The sequence below is a fragment of the Hypanus sabinus genome, chromosome 20 (genome assembly GCF_030144855.1).
Source record: "Hypanus sabinus isolate sHypSab1 chromosome 20, sHypSab1.hap1, whole genome shotgun sequence".
In the NCBI taxonomy this organism is placed as follows: Eukaryota; Metazoa; Chordata; class Chondrichthyes; order Myliobatiformes; family Dasyatidae; genus Hypanus; species Hypanus sabinus.
The window spans coordinates 33,784,802-33,806,356 of NC_082725.1; the positions used below are offsets into that span (position 1 = coordinate 33,784,802).

The 21,555-nt window shown below is 39.5% G+C and overlaps 1 protein-coding gene across 3 annotated transcripts in view; it reads left to right on the forward strand.

Annotated features, from left to right (window-relative positions):
* The window catches only part of exoc2 (exocyst complex component 2), a 242,332-nt gene that overhangs the window by 154,890 nt on the left and 65,887 nt on the right, over positions 1 to 21,555 (forward strand). For all 3 annotated transcript variants that reach the window (XM_059945312.1, XM_059945311.1, XM_059945313.1), the window contains exons 16-22: positions 835 to 956; positions 2,577 to 2,638; positions 4,669 to 4,749; positions 7,562 to 7,621; positions 8,865 to 8,926; positions 12,819 to 12,894; positions 17,467 to 17,583. In XM_059945312.1, coding sequence (XP_059801295.1) covers positions 835 to 956; positions 2,577 to 2,638; positions 4,669 to 4,749; positions 7,562 to 7,621; positions 8,865 to 8,926; positions 12,819 to 12,894; positions 17,467 to 17,583 — 580 coding nt within the window. The remainder of the gene's footprint in view (positions 1 to 834; positions 957 to 2,576; positions 2,639 to 4,668; positions 4,750 to 7,561; positions 7,622 to 8,864; positions 8,927 to 12,818; positions 12,895 to 17,466; positions 17,584 to 21,555) is intronic.

The window sequence follows — 21,555 nt, forward strand, 5'->3', positions numbered from 1 at the left end:
CTCTTTGTGTGTGTCTACTTTGTTGCATTTTCTCCAAGTTTTGCCCTTAAATCTGCATTGGTCTGGTGTATGTGAGCCCCTTCTACAATGGCAACACAATTTGTTCAGCCAGGCAGTTTTCCGTTCCGAATTGCAATTTTGTTCACACTCACTTTCATTCTTGAATACAACTCAATTGCATCTCTGGCTGCAATTTCCATTGACATTCCATCAACCACTCTTTTAAATGTGAGTTGCACTTCAGTTAAGAACTGTTTTTGAATGCTTTCGTGTAAGATTGTGCAAACTAAATGATTTCTGTGTATCATTAAGCACATCACTGAACTGACAATGCTCAGACAATCTCTTCAAATTAGCCATGTACACTGAAATGGACACCCTTTCCTTTTGATTCCATTTATGAAACCTGAAGCATTCTACAATTAACAATGTCTAAATGTCCCTGCATTGCTTTCACGATATCAGCAAAGGTAATTTTGGCTGGCTTAGAATTGGAATGATAATTAACCTGATTCTGAAGAAGTATAAAACTCTCTCAGATTCACCTGTAGGTTAAGCTGAGGGTTTAATATATTTCCAGCTGTCATCCTGAGGTCTTTCCTTCCTCATAAAAGCAGAATGCTTTCAGCTGCTAATATTATGGTCAGCTGCACTGTGTATGTTTTTTATTGTGTTCCCTTTATCTTCATTCCTACCTCCTCAGTCTTCTCAGATTGAGGGGAAAAATTGAGCTAGTTAACTCCAATATTTGCTTAAAATTTCTTGATAAGAACGTAGATATGTTGTAAAGTTGAAAGTCATCATCTAATTATTTTTCTTTTGATTAAACGACAGGATTAATTATGAATCTTTGACCGCACTGGAAATTCCGAATGATCTCCTGCAAACAATTCAAGAGCTAATCTTGGATTTGAGAGTGCATTGTCTTATGGTTACCTTGCAGCAGACTGCTGATGGTAAGTATCTGGTCTTGTACGCATCACTTATCTTGAGCAGATCCTAACCAGCCAAGTTGTTTTCTGTGAGCTGGTTCCATCTACTTCTAGTTTTTCCAGAAATATGGTAGAAATTCCACAAAGGCAAAGGGGCCGTTTATAGATTTAACATTTTAAAAGAAGTATGTTGGAGCAGAAGATTAGCCAATTCTAAAAGCTAATAGAGTTGATTCTAATCAAAAGCTTGAACTAGCTAATAATACAGCAGCTCAAAGAATACAAGTAATCGTTTGTTAGGACTTGTCAAGACTCGACCAAGGAATGAAACTGATTTGAATTATTTTTTTCTGCATATATTAGTGACTGAATTTTGTTTGGAACACAGTTCATGCTTTATTAATGGGGTTGACTCTGCTGTATCTAAAAGAGCTACTGGCCTTGCTTTGTTATACTGCATATTAGACATAAAGCAGTGGATAAACAATTCACCAGCCAAAGCTGTTGTATTTGCTTCTGATTTCAATCTCCATCTCCTAGCCACTAGCTTCATCCCTAAGCCTGACTATGTTTCTGAGGCTGAACCTGTTTGTAACCTTGGAACTTACTAATTATTTGTTCATGTACTCTGCATCACAAAGACTTCTGCACATTATCATTGTCTATCCCTTTTCAATCCATCCGGTGTTGAAACTCTCATGATAGAAGTTTTATCCTTTCTATATTGGAGTCCTTAGCACTTTCCTCTCTGGCTTTCCGTCTTACACCTTTGCTCTTATCCAAAACTCAGTTGACAATACAGTATGTCTAATGTCTGCTTGGTTCATTATATCCCAATGCTCAGTAACTGACCTCCATTATTTTCCATTCTAGGAATGCCACACATTTTAAATTGATCATTCAACTTATCACTTATATTTTTGAATCCTTCATAGCTCTTCCTCAACCTCAACCTCTTCCATTCCTGCAGACTTCAGATACCTTAGACTCTGTTCTGGGTTTTTGACACTCACATGTTTCATCCCTGTAATATTGTTTTTTCTAAATTCAAATGCCCAACCACCACACTCTTGATTACAAGTTATTTTCCTTTTCACACACCCTTTTAAGTTGTTACCTTGTTAATCCAAATTTTGGTCACCCATTCCCGATCTCTTGTACAGTTTGATGTCAATTCCATTTTTTTTTTGTTTAATGATTCTATATACAAAACCACAGAATATTTTAAGTACATGAAGGTGTTATGGTCATTGAGGTAGTAATTTTAAAAAAAAGCAAAAGCTGTAGATCCATTTAATCTCAAGTACAACAGAAAATGAAGGAAATCAGATGGTGTCTGCAGAATTGCCTTCTAATGCCAAAACATTTTGACAAAAGATCTTTACTCATTGTTAATTCTCCTGTTCTTTCAATAGAGTAAATTCTTCATCTACTGAAGTTACTGAATGTTTCCCTAAATCTCAAAGCAAGATAGCCAATTATTTTATAATACAGTAAAATAAGCGTCACATAAAGAATGATTGTATAGATTCTCATTTCTCAAATAAAATGCAAAATATTTTTTTCATTTGTTGCATGGAAGATATCTTCTTCAGATGCACTTGATGCTTTGTTTTTATATTGAAACTTCTGTTCCTTATTTAGATGTTAAGAGGCTTGCAGAGAAAGAAGACTGGATTGTTGACAATGAAGGGATCACTTCTTTGGTTAGTACTAGCACTGTCTGACCATAAATGTGAGATATTATACAGACTGGAAATCTTGAGCAACACAGACAAAATGCTGAAGGAACAGCAAGTTAGGCAGCATCTATGGAGGGGAGTAAAAGTTCAATGTTTTGGGTAGAGACCCCTCATCGGGACTGGAAACAGGAGACAAATTATATGCCCATATTTTGGGAGTTCAATCTTTATCATGAGGCTTCTATTATTTGCTTTCTATAAATACAGTTTCTATAAATTCCAGTTAATTTGGATATAATGAGACCATTATATTTTGGCCAATTAAACGGCTGTCCCAATTAGCGAAAGATTCATGGAAGTAGTTAAGAAGGTATAAAACAAAACTAACTTCAGCTTAACTCAGTAACAAATGATGTATTTAAATTATTTGCAGAATAAATGAGAACACTAACAATACTAATACAGTTCTATAATACTATGTATTAGTTCCTACTAGTTATCAGCAGAGGAATCCATATAGTGTATGCTGCCATGTTCTTTTGATTGACAGTAAATGAACAAAGCTTGGACATCTACTGCAGATAATGGATGGCCTTCATATTATGCTTTCGGTGATTGTGTCCTCCAAATCTTCATTTTCATTGTAACGTTCAAAATAATTGTTGATACCTTCAAGTTGTTCATAGTCCCTAACATTGAAGTAGGGAAATAGTTTCATTTCTACTTCCTGCCGTTTCTGGCTTCTCCAAGCCCAAATGCTTGAAACCACAGTGAGCGTAACAGTTCTGTATTGTCATCCTGCTTATTTCTCAGCAAACATCAGTGATAAAAAAAAGCTGCTTTTTGAGCACAGGCACAGTCAACTGTTGCTGTTTTAAAAACTGCTTGTTCTAAGCATGTTGTAGTGTCTAATGGTGACACAAATGCATGCTACTTGAATGCTCTGCCTCAAGGCTGAGGAGGCCAATTCTCTGGATGCTTTCAAGAAAGGGTTAGATAGAGCTCTTAAAGATATTGGAGTCATGGGGAGAAGACAGGAATGGGGTACTGATTGCAGATAATTAGCCATGATCACATTGAATGGTGGTGCTGGCTCGAAGGGCCGAATGGCCTACTCCTGCACCTATTGTCTATTGTCTACTAATGCTGATTAGAAACTGTTCGGCAACAGTCCTGCTAAGTGGCATGTTCCAAATAAGCAGCTACACTGATTAACCAATGGACCAATTAACCTGTATCCAGTATATTTCCATTAACTTAAATGCTACCCAATATCTATAACTGTGTTATATAACTTTAAAATGTAATTTTAATGTTTCTGGAAATCACATTTTACTTCACTTAGTATTGAGACTTATTTCCCTGACGACTGATTTTGTTTTCTAACTTTATAACACAATAAGCTGCTTGAAGAATGGCTTTGTTTTCGTAAATAATGTAAGATTTTACCCAAAGTGGTTGACAAAAAGGCACAACATTTCCTGCAATCATTAGAAGGAAGAGTTACCTGGCTTACAAATAGTGTGAGTTTTGTAAGAAGGCCAATGAAACATAAGTTAGTTTGAGTTTTAATCTTGGTATAAGTAGCCCTGTATCATACTATAATCTAGATTTTAGCCACTGTGATGAATGATAGAACCCCATTTTCAGTAACTGTGAATGCCAGAATGGAAAACAGTTGTTTTGAATTTTCATTTTGCATTTGTTTTTAATTTGTCATTCATGCTGTTTATTTTAATGTGTAATAGAAGTGGATACTAAACCAACTTCAAGATTTTACTTCAGAAGTCAGTTTGTGGGAAAACTGTAATATCAAATTTTAATATCAAATTTCAAATCATTTTAAAAAAAACTTTCAATTGCATTGCGAATTGGACTTGAAAAGTACTTTGAACTTGCCCTGGAGATGCAACATAATTACACAGCATTTTTAAAAAGTTTATTATGTTGTTACTATTGAACATAAGGGAATGTGATATCTGAATTATTAATAATTGCCTCTTTGATTTTAAAGCCCTGAGAAAGTTTAAAAAGTAATGTACTTTTTATTCTAGCCGTCTCAATTTGAACACCATGTTGTGCAAACCCTACAAGCTCTCAAGGAAACCATAGATTGCAAGGCTGGAGAAACCAGTGTAAGTCTTCCTTTTTTTACATTACATTATAGCTTTGACAAGTAATTTCCCCTCGGTCATTGTTGAGTTTTAGCATATCTGGAAACTTATCTTGCTGCTCTGTTTTTATTTTCATTCTATCTTTGAATATCATATTGTTCTCCATCTGAAAGAATGACTTAATCTGATCCTAAACTTGTTCACATAATTTAAGACAAGTAATTTAACAACAACAAATTTTCTCACAATGATATAAAGAACCAGGCTTATACCATGTTTAAAGAAAGCAAACAAACTATGAATGGACTGGAAGTCAAAATGTTTTAATTTAGTGTTACTGTGTCAAGGGCTTCATGGAATCATGAGTCTCAATAAAATAAATATAGATGAGAATTATAATCTTTTTCACTTTTTATCAAAGTCAGATGGCTATGGGTCACAGTCATCAAGTAAGATGGATTTTATGGCTGTAAGGAATTGGAAGATTCTGAGAATTAGTGATTGAAATAAACCTGTTATAGTTTGTTTCAGGGAGCCTCATAGCCTGTCTTGCTCTTAAGTTTTTGATTGATCATGATACGTATGCTTAACATTTTCTGCTATTATTCCTTATTGAATTATTGTAAATTTTGAGGTGATTAAATAAAAAGGTACTGGAACAACATGGTTAAGAACATAAGAAACAAGCAGGACTTTTGTGTTTGTTCTGCCATTCAATAAAATCACTGTAGTTGCTTTTAATTCTTTGTCACTTTCCTGTATTAACTCCTTATCCCTTGATTTTGTTACTGTTTAAAAATGTTTTGTTCATTGTCTTGAATATAGACATTAACTGACCCACCGTAGTATTCTGGGTGAATCCAAAGATTCAGCAACCTTAGGATGAAGTAATTTCTTCCTATTACTGTCCGGAATAACTGACTTCTTAGTTTGAAACTGACCCACAGTTTAAAAATTCAAAGTAAAGTTATTATCATATATGGTCATTTATGTTGCCATATACTGTCTTGAGATTCATCTTGCAGTAAAACAAAGAGGTACAATAGATTCAATTAAAAAAATTGACAAGCAACCAACGTGCACAAGAAGACGGACTGTGCAAATACAATCAATCAATAAATAAATAATACTGAGAACGTGAGTTGTAAAGTCTTGGGAAGTGAGTCCATAGTTGCAGCATCTTTGAGATTTGAGGTGACTGAAGTTATCTGCACTGGTTCGGAAGCCTAATGATTGAAGGCTAACAATTGTTTCTGAACTTGGTAAACTGAAGGCTCCTGTATCTCCTTCCTGATGGCAGCAGTGAGAAACGAGAATGGCCTGGATGGTGGGTTCCTTGATGATGGATGCTGCATTCTTGTAGCAGTGCTCCTTCTAGATGTGCTCAGTAGTGCGGAGAGCCTTAGCTGTGATAGACTGAGCTGCATTCATCACTTTTTGTAACTTTTTCTGTTCTTGGGCATTAGTGTTTCAATGATGGAACCAGTCAGGTTACTATCCACTGTGCATTTGTAGAAGTTTGTCGCCATTTTACAGTATATAACTTACTGAATCTGCGTAAATTTTACAAAAAAGTAGAGGTGCCACAGTGCCGCCTTTGTAATTTCACATTTTTGCTGGTCCCAGAACAGATGCTCTGATATGATAACACCAATGAATTTAAAGTTCCTAAACCTGTCCATCTCTGATCGCCTAATGTAAAACAGAGTCCTCATTTGAACAGTTTGAGACACCCCAGCCCAGAGGAGATGTCAGTTGTGCATCTACCCTCAAAGACCCTTAGTAATTTGGTATGTTTCATAGGAAACATCTGTCTTTATTTTAAAGTCAAATGTTTACAGACCTAGCCTGTTTGATCTCATTATGCAACAAACCAGCCATCCCAGCAATCGGTTTTATGAATCTTCATAGAACTTACCATCACAAAAATATCCTTTGTTGGGCAGGAATTGATATATACCCAATATTCCACATTTAGACTCTTCATCCAGATACTAACCTGCACAGAGACTTTAAGATCTTCCTGAAACCAGTAGCTTTTAAATCTCCCATGTTAAAATGCATACTTTGTTTTGATGTTCTCTTTCAGCAAAGTCGTTGACATTGCATGTTTGCAGATTATGCCTCGACCATGTGCTTACCCACTCGTTTAGTTGCTTTACACTTGTTTTAAGGTTATGAGGGGCCAGTGGGAGTGGAGATCTTTTTGGCTGCCAAAGCATATTGTAAATTGTATATACAAGAGGTACAAGAAGAAAGGAGTTTTGGAGTGATTATTATGATTATCGATCTAACATTGGAAGAAAAATCAGTTTGGAGTTGAATTCCAGCTAGTTTTGGGAGAGGAATAGGTAATATTCTTCACAGAGAGGCAGAGACACTGGTGCTTCTGGATTGGCATGTAAACATGAAAGTTCTTAATTTGCATGCTTCTCTTTATTGAGTTATTAATGACTGTACTTCATTATTGCGTTTCTCATGAAGTCATTTTTATATTTTCTTAAACTACTGTACCAAGTTTATAATTTTACTTTCACTTAATCCCATTTGAATGTCCTCTTTCTAATTTTATTTTACTGCATAATGGCAAATATAATTATTAACCTTTCAAACATTTTGTAGTCTGTTTGATTATGGAAGGATGCTTAAACTGGTTGAAAAAATCACTGCTATAAAAGTTTGGATGATTTGCCTTTTGAGGGCTTTGCTTTCAAATGGACACCAGGAGTTGATAATCCATATTGGTACTACTGCAATCCTTTCCTTTGGAACTGCATCACTACACAATTCTTTGATTGTCCATTTCACAGTAGTAATCATTTGCTTGTTTCAGATTTTTCAGCATGAGAAAAACCAGCAACATGTCTTCGAGCTTTCCATTAACATTATGAAGGTGAGTAGTAGAAAGGTATTTGTACCTTGTGCAGTATATATTGCTCTTTTATAATTGTCTATTTCTCTATCTACTAAACCACTGAATCACATTTTAAGATGTACACATATATGTGGATTTCATATTTTGACTTTATTATTCCTCTCAGCATATTATATATTACATAATATTTATGCAAGCAATAAGCAAATCAGTTATTCTAGCTTTAGAAATATTTCCATAGCCTATCACTGTTCAAATGATACAGGATTAGAAAATGAAATAAAACTATAGAGTACTGAGAAAACCAGAATTTTGAAATTGGGAAATAAGCTTTATCTTCACTCCAGAATCTTCCCCACACAAATAAGATGTATATTTTTAGCATTGCTTTAGAGACAACCCACATTTACTGTTTTAGTTATGGGCCTCGTAGGTTCAAAGATCTGGCTGTAGTTTATAGAAAATAGAAATTCAAGGAAAAATAATAGTGACAAAATGTATTTCTTGAATTGTATATTTATGAGAGTAGGATAGAAATTCAATGTATGAAGAAGCAATAATTGAAGAATTATGTGTATTGCTTGGATTTCCAGTATCTGCAAATTTTTTTCTTGTTTGTGAAGAATTATGATATCTATGTTCTTGTGAGGAAGAAAGCAGCAAAAAATTTGTCATATAGCAGAAATCACCCAAAAGTAGATGACCCAAGATTTGCTTCAAGCCTTAAAGTCAATATGAATCTGACGAGCTACACCAGAAAAATCTATGCAGTTGATAGTTGCCCATATTATTTCATTTTTCCAAAAGTTAGCGATGGGATGCTTAGTAGATGATATTCCCAGTCCCTATTTTTGTGTGCCTTTGCTCTGGTGGACTCAATACTAATTTTGCAGCTAGGCATTTCCAATAGACTCTTACAGGGAACAGTCACTTCTAAAAAGTAGAAGAATCTGGGGAAGGGAATTGATTCAAATGTGGGAAGAATGATATGAATGGGAATAGCGCAGAGGGGTACTAGATGGCACAGACTCGATAGGCTGAAGGATTTATTTCTGTACTGCATGCCTGTGTAACTCTGCATACTGAGTTCAGCATAAGCAATAACAAATGTTGATGTTAATAGTGGATCTCTTTCCAAATCTCTGTAGAGAAGACGCAAATGTTTATTGTTAAATTTTCACATGATAATAAATTTTCTGTTATAAGCTGAAAAATATAAATTTAGATAAGGTTACTTACACTATTTCTTTTCATCCTTGAGGTTTTTATTGATTCTTTGGAGTACTTGAGTACAAAGGCTGAAGGAGATCAAGAAAGCATGCAGTGAGTGTTTTGGCATTTTGTTGGTGAAGATATCAATTCGTGTAATATTTGGCAAAATTTCCTCATTTGCAATTTACATTGACATCAACAGTGGTTGCTTATTGCCTGTTTACTAGAACTCTGTAGAAAATGATTTATAATGATGACAGCTTCAGTACTAGATTTCATTGATTTAATCTGACATTTGAGCACCTAATCCAATACAGTTTTGGGTACTTGCCATTTTCCAAGAGATTTTCAGTGAAGTGCTAAACCAAAATCTAATTTTTTTGTCCTATGACATTAGTTTGAAGAAAATCAATTCTTCCAAATATTTGACCTTCACCACAGGAGTGGCTAATTATATTCCTATCATATAAGGCTGAAGAAAATATATATAACCATATAACAATTACAGCATGGAAACAGACCACCTCGGCCCTTCTAGTCCATGCCGAATGCTACTCTCACCTAGTCCCGCTGACCCGCACTCAGCCCATAACCCTCCATTCCTATCCTGTCCATATACCTATCCTATTTTACTTTAAATGACAATATCGAACCTGCCTCTACCACTTCTACTGGAAGCTCGTCTCACACAGTTACCACTCTCTGAGTAAAGAAGTTCCCCCTCGTGTCACCCCTAAACTTTTGCCCCCAACTCTCAACTTGTCCTCTTGTTTGAATCTCCCCTACTCTCAATGGAAAAAGCTTATCCACATCAACTCTATCTATCCCCCTCATAAATTTAAATACCTCTATCAAGTCCCCCCTCAACCTTCAACGCTCCAAAGAATAATGACCTAACTTGTTCAACCTTTCCCTGTAACTTAGGTGCTGAAACCCAGGTAACATTCTAGTAAATCTTCTCTGTACTTTCTCTACTTTGTTGACATCTTTCCTATAATTTGGTGACCAGAACTGTCACTGATAGTCATAGAGCCAGTACAGAATAGAAACAGGACCTTTGGTCATCTAGTTCAGGCTGAATTATTATTCTGCTTAGTCCCATTGACCTGCACTCAGAACATAGTGCTATATACACCACCCATTCATGTACTTAACTAGCATCCACTTCTGTTGGAAGCATGTTCTGCACTCTCACCACCTTCAGAGTGAAGAAGCTCCCCTTCATGATTCCATTGAATATTTCACCTTTTACCCTTAACCTATAACATCTAATTCTAGTCTCACCTGACCTCAGAGAAAAAAGCCTGCATGTATTTAACCTCTCTATACCCCTCATAATTTGGTATACCTCTATCAAATCTCCCTCATTGTCCAGGGAATAAAGCCCTAACCTATTCAACTTTTCTGTGTAGCTCAGGTCCTCATGTCACAGCAACATCCATGTAAATTTTCTCTACACTCTTTCGATCTTATAGGCCGGTGACCAGAACTGCACACAATATTCCAAATTAGGCCTCACTAACATCTTGTACAACTTAAGCATAGCATCCCAAATCCTGTACTCAGGACATTGATTTATGAAGGCCATTGTGCTAACAGCTTTCTTTACAACCCTCTCTACCTGTGATGCCACTTCCAAGGAATTATAGATCTGTATTTCCAGCTCAAATTTCTATATTTGTTGGTGTTTAGAAGATTGAAGAGTGACCTTCTGGAACCATATGTGAACCTGTGAGAGAATGCCAGAGTAGATGTCAAGATATTTACATATGCAGGAGAACCTGACAAGGTGGTGTAAATTACATGATTAATTGGAGGTAATATAAAGCTGATCAGTAGGTCCTTCAGCAGATCCTGGAATCTGTCCTAGACCCAATAATATATGGGGTTCAAGTTGAGTCAGTATATATCTTGATATAAAAACAAGTAGATTTAGATTGTTGCCATCCTGGCCTGGCTCTGCAATGAATGTAGATAAAAATGATCTGTTTAGTATTACGAATCTGTCCTATTAGCTGTGTATACATAGCACAGCAAGTCTTTTTCTTGCACTCTTTTGTACATGTGCTGGGTTGGGTTAGGCATAGAAATTTATAAGCACTCGGGCCTGTTTTGAGCCAGGTTTTAATTTTATCATGATCAGTGCACTCACTGATATATACTGATGTTATCTGTCACCTGCAAAATGCTCTTTTTCTTGAAGATTTCAGTGAAGATACATTGGGGTTTACTTTTGTCCCCTCATAAGCTCACTTACTCCTACACAGGATTTCTCTCCAGATTCTGTTTTCACTGGCGGCACTATAGCTTAGCACTTAGCACAGTCACTTTCAGTACCAGCTTCAGGATCAGGCTTGATCTGCCGCTGAGTTTTTATGTACTCCCCATGTCTGTGTGAGATTCCCCCGGGCCTCCAGTTTCCTCCACGTTCTCTAAGGATACGTGGTTAGGGTCAGTGAGTGTGCATGTTCTCTGTTGGCGCCGGAAGTGTAACAACAATTGCAGGCTGCCCAACTCAATTCTTGCTGATTTGATTTGACACAAATGGCATATTTTACTGTACATATGACAAATAAAGCTGATCTTATCTTATAAAGCATTAGAATCTCCATTGTTTTCCTGTCCATCTGTTTCCATCACATCCTACATGCTGGTACAGAACTACATGGTAAAGAAGTGGTGTTACTTTGATTTCACCATTATCATTCAAATCATCAATAACACTATCTTTGAATAGATGCAAAAGGCCATACCTGGAAATCTACTGTATGTGTGACTAACATTATACCTGAGCGTGGTGCAGAGGATGGTATAAAGAATTGAAGATAGCAATATTGATAATCTAGTTTTTGTTGCACTGCACATTTCTGCTAACTAGTAATTGTTAGACGTTTACATTTTGCACATAGATGATGATGTAGGAACCATGTCTGTCTGTACTGTATTTTGTTTTATGCGTTTATTATGGGGAACTTCTCACCTGGCCTGGGTCATGGTAGGTCACAAATGATAATTTTGACATATTCACACTTTGTCTTAATTAATTTAGTCTAGTTGAGAGGGGTTGAGGCAGGAATGATTTTTTTTTGTTGATTGCTAATTATGTTAATTGGAATGCTTATTTTGTTAATTACACTAGTTACTTCACTATATTGCTAATTTAGTCTAACATTATTAAAATCATTATAAGATCATTCATCTTTTTTAATAATAAAGGATCTAATGTACTCTTTTCGACTTGAAGCTCAGTAATTTTGAAGCACATCGTACAGCATCAACTCCTGTACTCAGTCTCTCAGGTGGTTTTGGTTTGCCTTCAAGTAACCCCAACAGATGGGAAAAGATATTTAATAAAAAGAAGTGCATAGATAAGATTAATGTTTTTCATACAGTTCAGGAATCCACCAATGATCAGGTTTAGTTAATGTGTACTATTATATTCATTGAATGAGCTGTGTTGAGTTTGCATGCCCCTTTTTGCCTAAAGTTATGTATGTCTTCCTAATCAGTGCAAAGCAACTGATCAAAACCAGGATAATACTAAGAGCCCAGAGAGTGCAAAAGTAGGAATCTGGCACAAAAATAAAATAAATTCTGGAAGAACTCAGCAATCGGGCAGCACCTGTAGATTGCAATGGACAGTTGTCATTTCAAATCGAGGCCCTTCACTTGGACTGCGTAAAATATTACTGTTACTAGCAATCCTGAGTTTGGACAGCAGACTTTGCTTCCACAAGAATAGTTGCAGGAGATGCGTAATGCAGTAAAAAAAAAGAAAATAAAGAAATGAATGGAAGTGGAGTGAGACTTCGAAACAATAGCATCTGCTAGTTCAAGTCAAATGCATTGTTTCTATGCTGTGAATTTTATTTATTTGTGTGTCAGGGCAGCTATTGTTCTGCTCCTGAAACAACAAAGAAGTTTGGTTAAAAAGAGTGGAGTACTTTTTTTAAACTGAATTAAATTTCTAATAAGAATATTAATGTTTTCTTTTTCCTTCCAGTCTCGGTAGCCTTCCATTAGATATTTCATCCCCAGACTTACTTGGAAGCTTGCGTGAAAATTTCACTCCTACTCCTGTAAGTACCTCCAGTTTATTCAGTTTATTTGTAAGTTGCTAATTAATTTGTCAGTGTTGATAATGATGTTCTCAGATTGCTATAAACTGACAAAGCAAATAATTAAAAATATGTAAAGGAAAATCTGCAGATACTGGAAATCCAAGCAACACACACAAAATGCTGGAGGAACTCTGCTGGCCAGGCATCATCTCAGGAAAAATGTGCAGTCAACATTTCAGGCTGAGATGCTTCAGCAGGACTGGAGAAGTGATGAGTAGATTAAAAAGTGGGGGAAGAAGAGAGAAACACAAGATGGTAGGTGAAACAGGAGGGGGAGGGATGAAATGGATAGCTGGCAAGTTGAATGGTGAAAGAGATATAGGGCTGGAGAAGGGGAGTCTGTTAGGTGAGGATAGCAGGCCATGGAAGAAAGAAAAGGGTGGAGGAGCACCAGAAGCATATGTTAAAAAGATGTTTTCAGAGGCACATCTTAAAGGTTCTTTAGGAATCATTGTTTACCGTACTAAAAAAAACATTTCAATGAAGTGGTCATTATCCCTATAGCATAGCTGCTCCTATTTGTATGTATGGGGTGTTATTAGGATCATAAAATTAAATGCAGTGGCTTTGAGATTAATATAATCAGACTCCAACTCTGCATCCCAGAGAGAAACAGTTTGACCCGGTGACAGTTTCAAAGCTAGGTGTGTGATACTGCTACAAGCACGTTTTTCATTGTACCATACCTCACCATGCCTGTGGAAATGACGATAAGCTGGACTTGAAGATTTTTGCATTTAACTGTGTCATGACAACTGACTCACCATAGTTTAATCCGCAGTATTACTTTCATTTATCTGGACCCAAAACATCAGTACTGCTTTAAAAAGAAAAGATCAATTTCAATGCTCGCAAAGACACTATGTCACAGGCAACCCATTGACTTCATTTTGCAGGAGCCATAGGGCTATTCTGAAGTCCATCACATTTGGCACCTATAAAGAGATAATTAGTTTTTTCAACAAGAAAAGCCAGGACTGCTTTGACAAGAATATCCAGAAGATCAAAAATTAAATGAATCATGAACATGACACACTTTTGGACTGGAAGCTCCATCATTCCCACCGTAACCTAAAGAACACTTGATGGGTGGAAAGAGCACAGGGAGCTCCAAGACTAGACATGAAAAAGATCATTAATGCTGTCAAGATTATCTCTGTCCCAAAGAGGTAAACCATTGATTGTGAAACTCATCATCACCCTCAAAGCATGAAATGACTGGTAATTTAAAAAAGGGTATTTGATGATCAAGATCTCAACCTGCTACAGAATTTGTGGCCTACCAGGCAGTAGTCATTCTTAGGGTAGAGGAGCAATATATTCTGTCTGGGTAGCCTCCAACCTGATGGCATGTATATTAATTTCTCCTTCTAATTTAAAAAAAATCTCCCCCCCCCCACTCTTTTATTGCTCACTCTGGCCTCTGCCTATCACCTCCACCTTTGTTCCCTCCTCCTTCTCTTTTTTCTATAGTCCACTCTCCTCTCCTATCAGATTACTTTCTCTCTGGCACTTTACACTTTACCTGTTCTACCCACCTGGCTTCACCTATCACTATCTAGCTATCTTCCTTCCCCTTCTCGCCCCCCCCCCCCCACACCTTTCTACCTTTCTATTCTGGTATCTTCTCCCTTTCTTTCCAGTCCTGAAGAAGGGTCTCAGTCCAAAACTTTGATTGTTTATTCATTTCCATTGATGCTGCTTGACCTGCTGAGTTCCTCCAGCATTTTATGTGTGCTGCAGTACTTATTCCTGTCCTTTCTGCTTCTAAAACCTGTAATCTCCCAATGCACTGAAAATATGTATGTGAATCAAAGTTACTGTCCTTCACCAGCCCAACGTCACCAACATTGATGTCCTAATTATGCCTATGCTGGGCAGGCCAAGACTTTCAAAATGGACACTCTATTTCAGTTTCTGTTACAGGAAGAGATTACCAGTAGGACAGATGAAACAATTCAAGAATGTGCTCAAAGCCTCCTTGACAAGCCCTCACCTACAACCTAGCTGCCTTTGCCCTTCCTCTCCCTTCAGATGTCTCCTGCTAGCATCTATAGAAGAGTTCCATATATGCTTTATTACTCTGAAGTGCAAGCAAGTCCTCCTCAATTCCAAGGGCCCCCAAAGGAAAGTGTGGGTAGCAGGCAAAGTAAATTTTATGATGGATCTGACAATTGAAAGAAATTAACTTTGAGAATAACCTTTTGCATTCTTGATATTTGCAACCAAAGGCACATCATGCTTGATATGAAAAAGAGAATGACGATCAATGCTGTTAAGCATTCAACCAGCAATTTCTAGTTTTAGATTAATAATACATTAAAAAAAATGAAATTTTCAAAAGACCTAGTATCGTTACATGCTTTGTCGCATCCTTGAGTCACAAGTTAGACTGAATTTGAAGGAGGTTGTCATTTCAACCCACACGATAAGGAAGCTGAGTTTTTCCAAAACAAGTATTCATTATCAATTGATATGTGGTTAAGGCTCACTCTCATGTAAGCTGCTGTGAGCAAGAACTTGGTAGTTCTTTGTGATTGGTATGCCTGTTGGGGTGCTTAAATATGAACATTGTAGGGTACTACTTGGTTTCTGAAAAGAAAACTTGTCAGTTGCCAACCTCACCAGTTTTCCAACTGTGCTCTAGAACAAAAATTGAATTTAATCGTGAACAGGATAAAATGCATTAGTTGTTGGCAAGATAAACTATGTTATCATCTTTGGTTGTAGAAATCAGTGTTGTGAAAGAGGTGAAAACTGTCCTACAATTGGGTATTAGAAATGTTTTTTTAATTTTTAGGAAACCATTGATGTGTGCTAATTTGATTAAAATTTGAACAGGGAACATAATAAGTAGTTACTTGATTTCCAATAACCTTTTAAACAAACTAACATTTGCTGAACTAGTTGCAGGCCTTAGACATATCTGAAGCCTGCAATGTTGGAGATAAAAATTCTACTTTTTATGTCATCACAAAATGTAGGGCAATGCTTATCGTTCATTCCCAATTATTTTTTTTCTATATGATTGTTGAACTTGGTTAGTGACCTAGATTACATATATCCTTCCCTCAAGGTATTTGTGAGTTAGATGGATTTTTTTCAATAATCTTATGTTGTCATGTTTGTCGCTATTGACATTAGTTTCTTATTCAACTTTGTTTAATACTTGATTTAAATTCTTCTGCTGCCATGGTGGGATTTATAGTGCCTTGAAAAAGTATTCAGCTGTAGAAGTCAGTGGCTGCAAATGGAAATGAAGTTCATGGCTCCATAATCTCAAAGGGTATTTATGGAAGTGTGGCAAGGAAGAAGCCGTGGCTTAACAAAAGCATATCCTTGCTATAAAGACATTGCGAAGCATCACTTAGAGATGCTGTAAAGATGTTGAAGAAGGTCTGGTAGTCGGATGAGACTAAAGTAGAACTTTATGGCTTCAACACCATGTGATACATGTGGCATAAATCTAATGCTGCACATCGGCCAAGTAACACCATTCCTACTATAAGGTATGGTGGAGGTAGCACCCTGCTATAGAGATACTTTTCAGCAGCAGGAACTGGAAATCTGGTCAGGATTGATGGGAAGATGAATGCTGCTAAATACAGAGAGACCCCTGGATAAAAACCTGCTAGCCTCTGTCAGAAAGGTTAAACTGGAGAGGAAGTTGGTCTTTCAACAGGACAACAACTCAAATCACTCTGCCAGAGCAACAATGGAGTGGCTTCAAATGAAGAAAGTTGATGTCCTTGAGTGGCCCAGTCAGAATCTTAACTTGAACCCAATCAAACATTTCTGGCAAAAGCTCAAGATTGCTCTTCACTGCCACTCCTCACTAACCTGGCACAGTTTGAGCAATTTTGCAAAGAGGAATGGGCAAATCTTGCTCCATCATGTTGTGCAAAGCTAATAGAGACTTATCCAAACAGAATACTGGCTGTAACAGATGCAAGAGGTGGTTCAACTAAGTACTGAGCAAAGGGGAATGAACTTTTGAACCACTGACATTTCAGTTTCTGAATTTTTAGTTTTTCATGCTTTGCAATTTTCCCTTTTTTTTGGGCTGTACTGTGGGGGGAGGGAATAAAAAGGAGCATGTGGTTGACAAATAAAAATTCTCAGTTAAATTGATTAAAATCCCTGGTTGTAGTACTCATTTATATGAACAAAGGGTTTGGGGGCTGAGTACTTCTACAAAGTACTGTAAATACCCCTTGAAATAATAATGATACCAATGTCATGATACCAGTTCAGGAACATAAACAAGTTTTGTTGTTCCCATGATCAAATTAACTATTTATACCTGTTTCTTAACAGTAAGTAATAAAATGGTGGCCATTGAACTTCCATGTAGGAGTGAACGTTCTTGAGTTCCGTCTTTTCCTTCTGACCACAAAGTAAATTGGGTCTGGGATAAGCTGGAGAATTTTTGAGTGAGGAAAGCTGGAGATTTATAGACATACAGTAAATCACAGCATGGTCATGCATGTTCATGGCGAGTGCCTTAAATATTATTTTTAACTTCAATAGGAACAAAGACTACTGATTGTCCTAAGCAACTGTGAGTACCTGGCACATCACACGTTCAATAATTTGGCCGAACACTTTGAGAAGCATGGTTTCCAAGGAACAGAGAAAATTGCACAGGTGTGATATTTCAAACTGTTTTTGAAAACCTCAGTGTGATTCTTAAGAATGTGAAGCATTCCGTGTACGAGTATAAAAATATAATTCCAGGCAGTGTAACTTCATTCCACTGTTACACCGATTAAACCTGCTTACATAGAGGATTACAAATTTTTTTTTTAATTTTTTACAATGTGCACTCATTTTAAGTTTCTTGCCAAATTTATTGAATTGTATTTGTACACCTACAATCTTGGACCTATTTTTGCACTTCATTTTGGTTAGTTCTGAAAGAAACTAGATTCTGTACTAATGCTTCCAAATGGATGATGAAGGAACGATAAAACAATAGTCCAAATCCAGATTTAAGCAATTGTTAGAGACTGACACTTCAGAACGAAATTGAGAGAATGCTTTTTTCTTGTCAGTGTTTTAAGATAAATTTAAAATAAATTTACATTCAAGTTAGAGTACAAAAAAATCTATGGACCAGTACACATAAAGCACTGGAGGAACTCAGCAGGTCAGGCAGCATCTATGAAGGGAAGTGAGCATTAGGAAAAATACTTGAACAACTATGAGCAAAGAACAGGGGTGTAGGACTAAATTGATGGTCCTACACGGAGTCAGTATAGTTTTGATGCATCAAATCACTTGTTGTGTTATAAAAATACTATGATTTGCAAAACTATTCTGGTAAATTTACAGCAAGAAAGAATCTAATCAGCTTACTTTGAACAGTATTACTACCTAATGAGTCATCATTGATCAGAAACTCAGCTAAACAAACCCCTTAAGTGCTGTAACTGAATGAACAGAGGCTGAAGAAGGCAACTGGTGCTATTTTCAGCACTGCAAAGTAGAGCATGTCAAGGCTCTGTCACATATAGAAGGAAAAGGGCAGAGGGCAAAAGTGAATGCTAACATTTGCAGGTTGTGTATCTCCAAGATCTGGAAATATATTCCTGTTCCTTCATGATCATTAGATTCAAGTGTATCCTCTGAAAATAGTCCCATGAATTAACAGGAGTTGCATTACTTTCAAATTTCTTTTCAATTATGCACCTGCCTTAGAAGTGTGGGCCACATCTTTCTTGTCATTGCACTGCCATCTTGGTATCCTTTAGCTTCATCAGGATTATAGCAGCACCATTGGGAACATGGCAGTGTAAGGACTTTTCTGAGGGCACTTTAGAAATGGCTATTACGTTCTGTCTTTGCTAACATCTCTCTCATCCTTTGAGAGAATTTAAAAACAGAGAAGTATCTGACATACAAGAAACAATCAGGTCTGGCTGCACCTGAAGGGTGTGAGCTATTTTAATTTTGAACTTGATGTTTTATAAAAAACAATATGTTGTAGCGGTGTGCTACACGCAGCGCTAAAATTATGACACGGAGCCGGTAACTGCAGTCGAAGGAAAAAACTTTATTCGAAATCTTCAGCCTCACTTTTAAGCCTCCCTCAACCTGCCCCCCATGGCGCAGAGGCTCCAAAGCTCTGTGCTCGCAAACCCCCGTATGCTATCTAATTGTGAGTCAGTTCGGATGTGCCAGGAAATGGGTCGCCACATAACCCCCCCCCCCCCCCCCAGAACCGGCGATACACCCCCCAATGTCCACAGTCTGGGCCAGAACCTGCTTGGGAGCTCGGCCTCTGCGCCGAGGTGCCGGAAACTCGGCCGGTTGCGCCAGGTCCATATGGGCCGGTTTGAGGCGGTCCACCGTGAAAACCTCCTCTTTCCCCCCAACGTCCAGCACGAACGTGGACCCGTTGTTCCGGAGCACCATAAACGGCCCCTCGTATGGCCGCTGCAGCGGTGGCCGATGCCCGCCCCTTCGTACAAACACAAACTTACAGTTCTGTAGGTCTTTGGGTACGCAGGTCGGGTGCCGCCCGTGCTGTGAAGTGGGTATGGGGGCCAGGTTACTGAGCTTCTCGCGTAGTCTGCCCAGTACTGCTGCAGGATCTTCCTCTTGCCCCCTTGGGGCTGGTAGGAACTCCCCGGGGACGACCAGGGGCGTGCCGTATACCAACTCGGCCGACGAGGCGTGCAGGTCGTCCTTGGGCGCTGTGCGGATGCCGAGTAGGACCCAGGGAAGCTCGTCCGCCCAGTTGGCTCCTCGCAGGCGGGCCATGAGGGCCGACTTCAGGTGACGGTGGAAACGCTCCACTAGCCCGTTCGACTGTGGGTGGTAGGCAGTGGTGTGGTGCAGCTGTGTCCCCAAAAGGCTGGCCATAGCTGACCACAGGCTGGAGGTGAACTGGGCGCCTCTGTCGGAGGTAATGTGGGCTGGTACACCAAAGCGAGATATCCAGGTAGCGATCAGGGCTCGGGCGCAAGATTCGGAGGTGGTGTCGGTGAGCGGGACCGCCTCTGGCCATCTTGTGAACCGGTCCACAATAGTCAGGAGGTGCCGCGCTCCACGCGACACTGGCAGGGGGCCCACAATATCCACATGAATGTGGTCGAAACGCCAGTGGGCGGGATGGAACTGCTGCGGTGGGGCTTTGGTGTGCCGCTGCACCTTGGCCGTCTGGCAGTGCATGCACGTTTTGGTCCATTCACTGACCTGTTTGCGGAGTCCGTGCCAAACGAACCTGCTGGAAACCATCCGGACAACTGTCCGGAGGGATGCACCAAGTTATGAATGGAGTCGAAAACGCGGCACCGCCAGGCTGTCGGGATGACGGGACGGGGCTGGCCGGTGGCAACGTCACAGAGTAGGGTCCTCTCACCCGGGCCCACGGGGAGGTCCTGGAGCTGCAAACCAGAGACTGCGGTTCTGTAACTCGGAATCTCCTCATCCGCCTGCTGCGCCTCTGCCAGTGCCTCAAAGTCTACCCCTTGGGAAAGGGCATGAACGGTAGGGCGAGAGAGCGCATCCGCCACGACATTGTCCTTACCCGAGACGTGCCGGACATCCGTCGTGTATTCAGAGATGTAGGACTGGTGGCGTTGCTGGCGGGACGACCAGGGGTCGGACGCTTTCGTAAACGCAAAGTTAAGCGGTTTGTGGTCCGTGAACGCGATGAAGGGCCGACCTTCTAGGAAGTACCTGAAATGCCAGATTGCCAGGTAGAGCGCCAACAGTTCCCGGTCGAAAGCACTATATTTGAGCTCGGGGTGGTCGCAGGTGTTTGCTGAAAAACGCCAGGGGTTGCCAGCGACCTGCGATGAGTTGCTCCAGCACCCCACCGACTGCCGTGTTTGATGCGTCCACTGTGAGGGCGGTAGGGGCGTCCATTCTGGGATGTACTAGCATTGCGGCGTCCGCCAAAGCTTCCTTCGTTTGAACGAAAGCGGCGGCGGACTCCTCGTCCCAGGTAATGTCCTTGCTCGGACCCGACATCAGGGCGAACAGGGGGCGCATGATCTGGGCAGCTGAAGGGAGGAAGCAGCGGTAGAAATTGACCATACCTACGAATTCCTGAAGGCCTTTGATCGTGGTGGGTCGGGGAAAGAGGCGGACTGCATCTACCTTAGCGGGCAGAGGGGTTGCCCCGTCTTTAGTAATCCTGTGGCCCAGGAAGTCAATGGTATAGAGTCCGAACTGGCATTTGGCGGGGTTGATTGTAAGACCATACTCACTCAGTCGGGTGCAGAGTTGACGGAGGTGGGACAGATGCTCCTGACGACTGCTGCTGGCTATGAGGATGTCATCCAAATAGATGAACGCGAAGTCCAGGTCCCGTCCCACCGCGTCCATTAACCGCTGGAACGTCTGTGCGGCATTCTTCAGGCCGAACGGCATGCGGAGGAACTCGAAAAGGCCAAACGGGGTGATGACAGCCGTTTTGGGGACGTCGTCAGGATGCATCGGGATTTGATGGTACCCTTGGACGAGGTCTACCTTGGAGAAGATCTGTGCGCCGTGCAGGTTTGCTGCAAAGTCCTGAATGTGCGGCACAGGGTAGCGGTCCGGTGTGGTAGCCTCGTTCAGCCTGCGGTTGTCGCTGCACGGTCTCCAGCCCCCCGTCGCTTTGGGCAC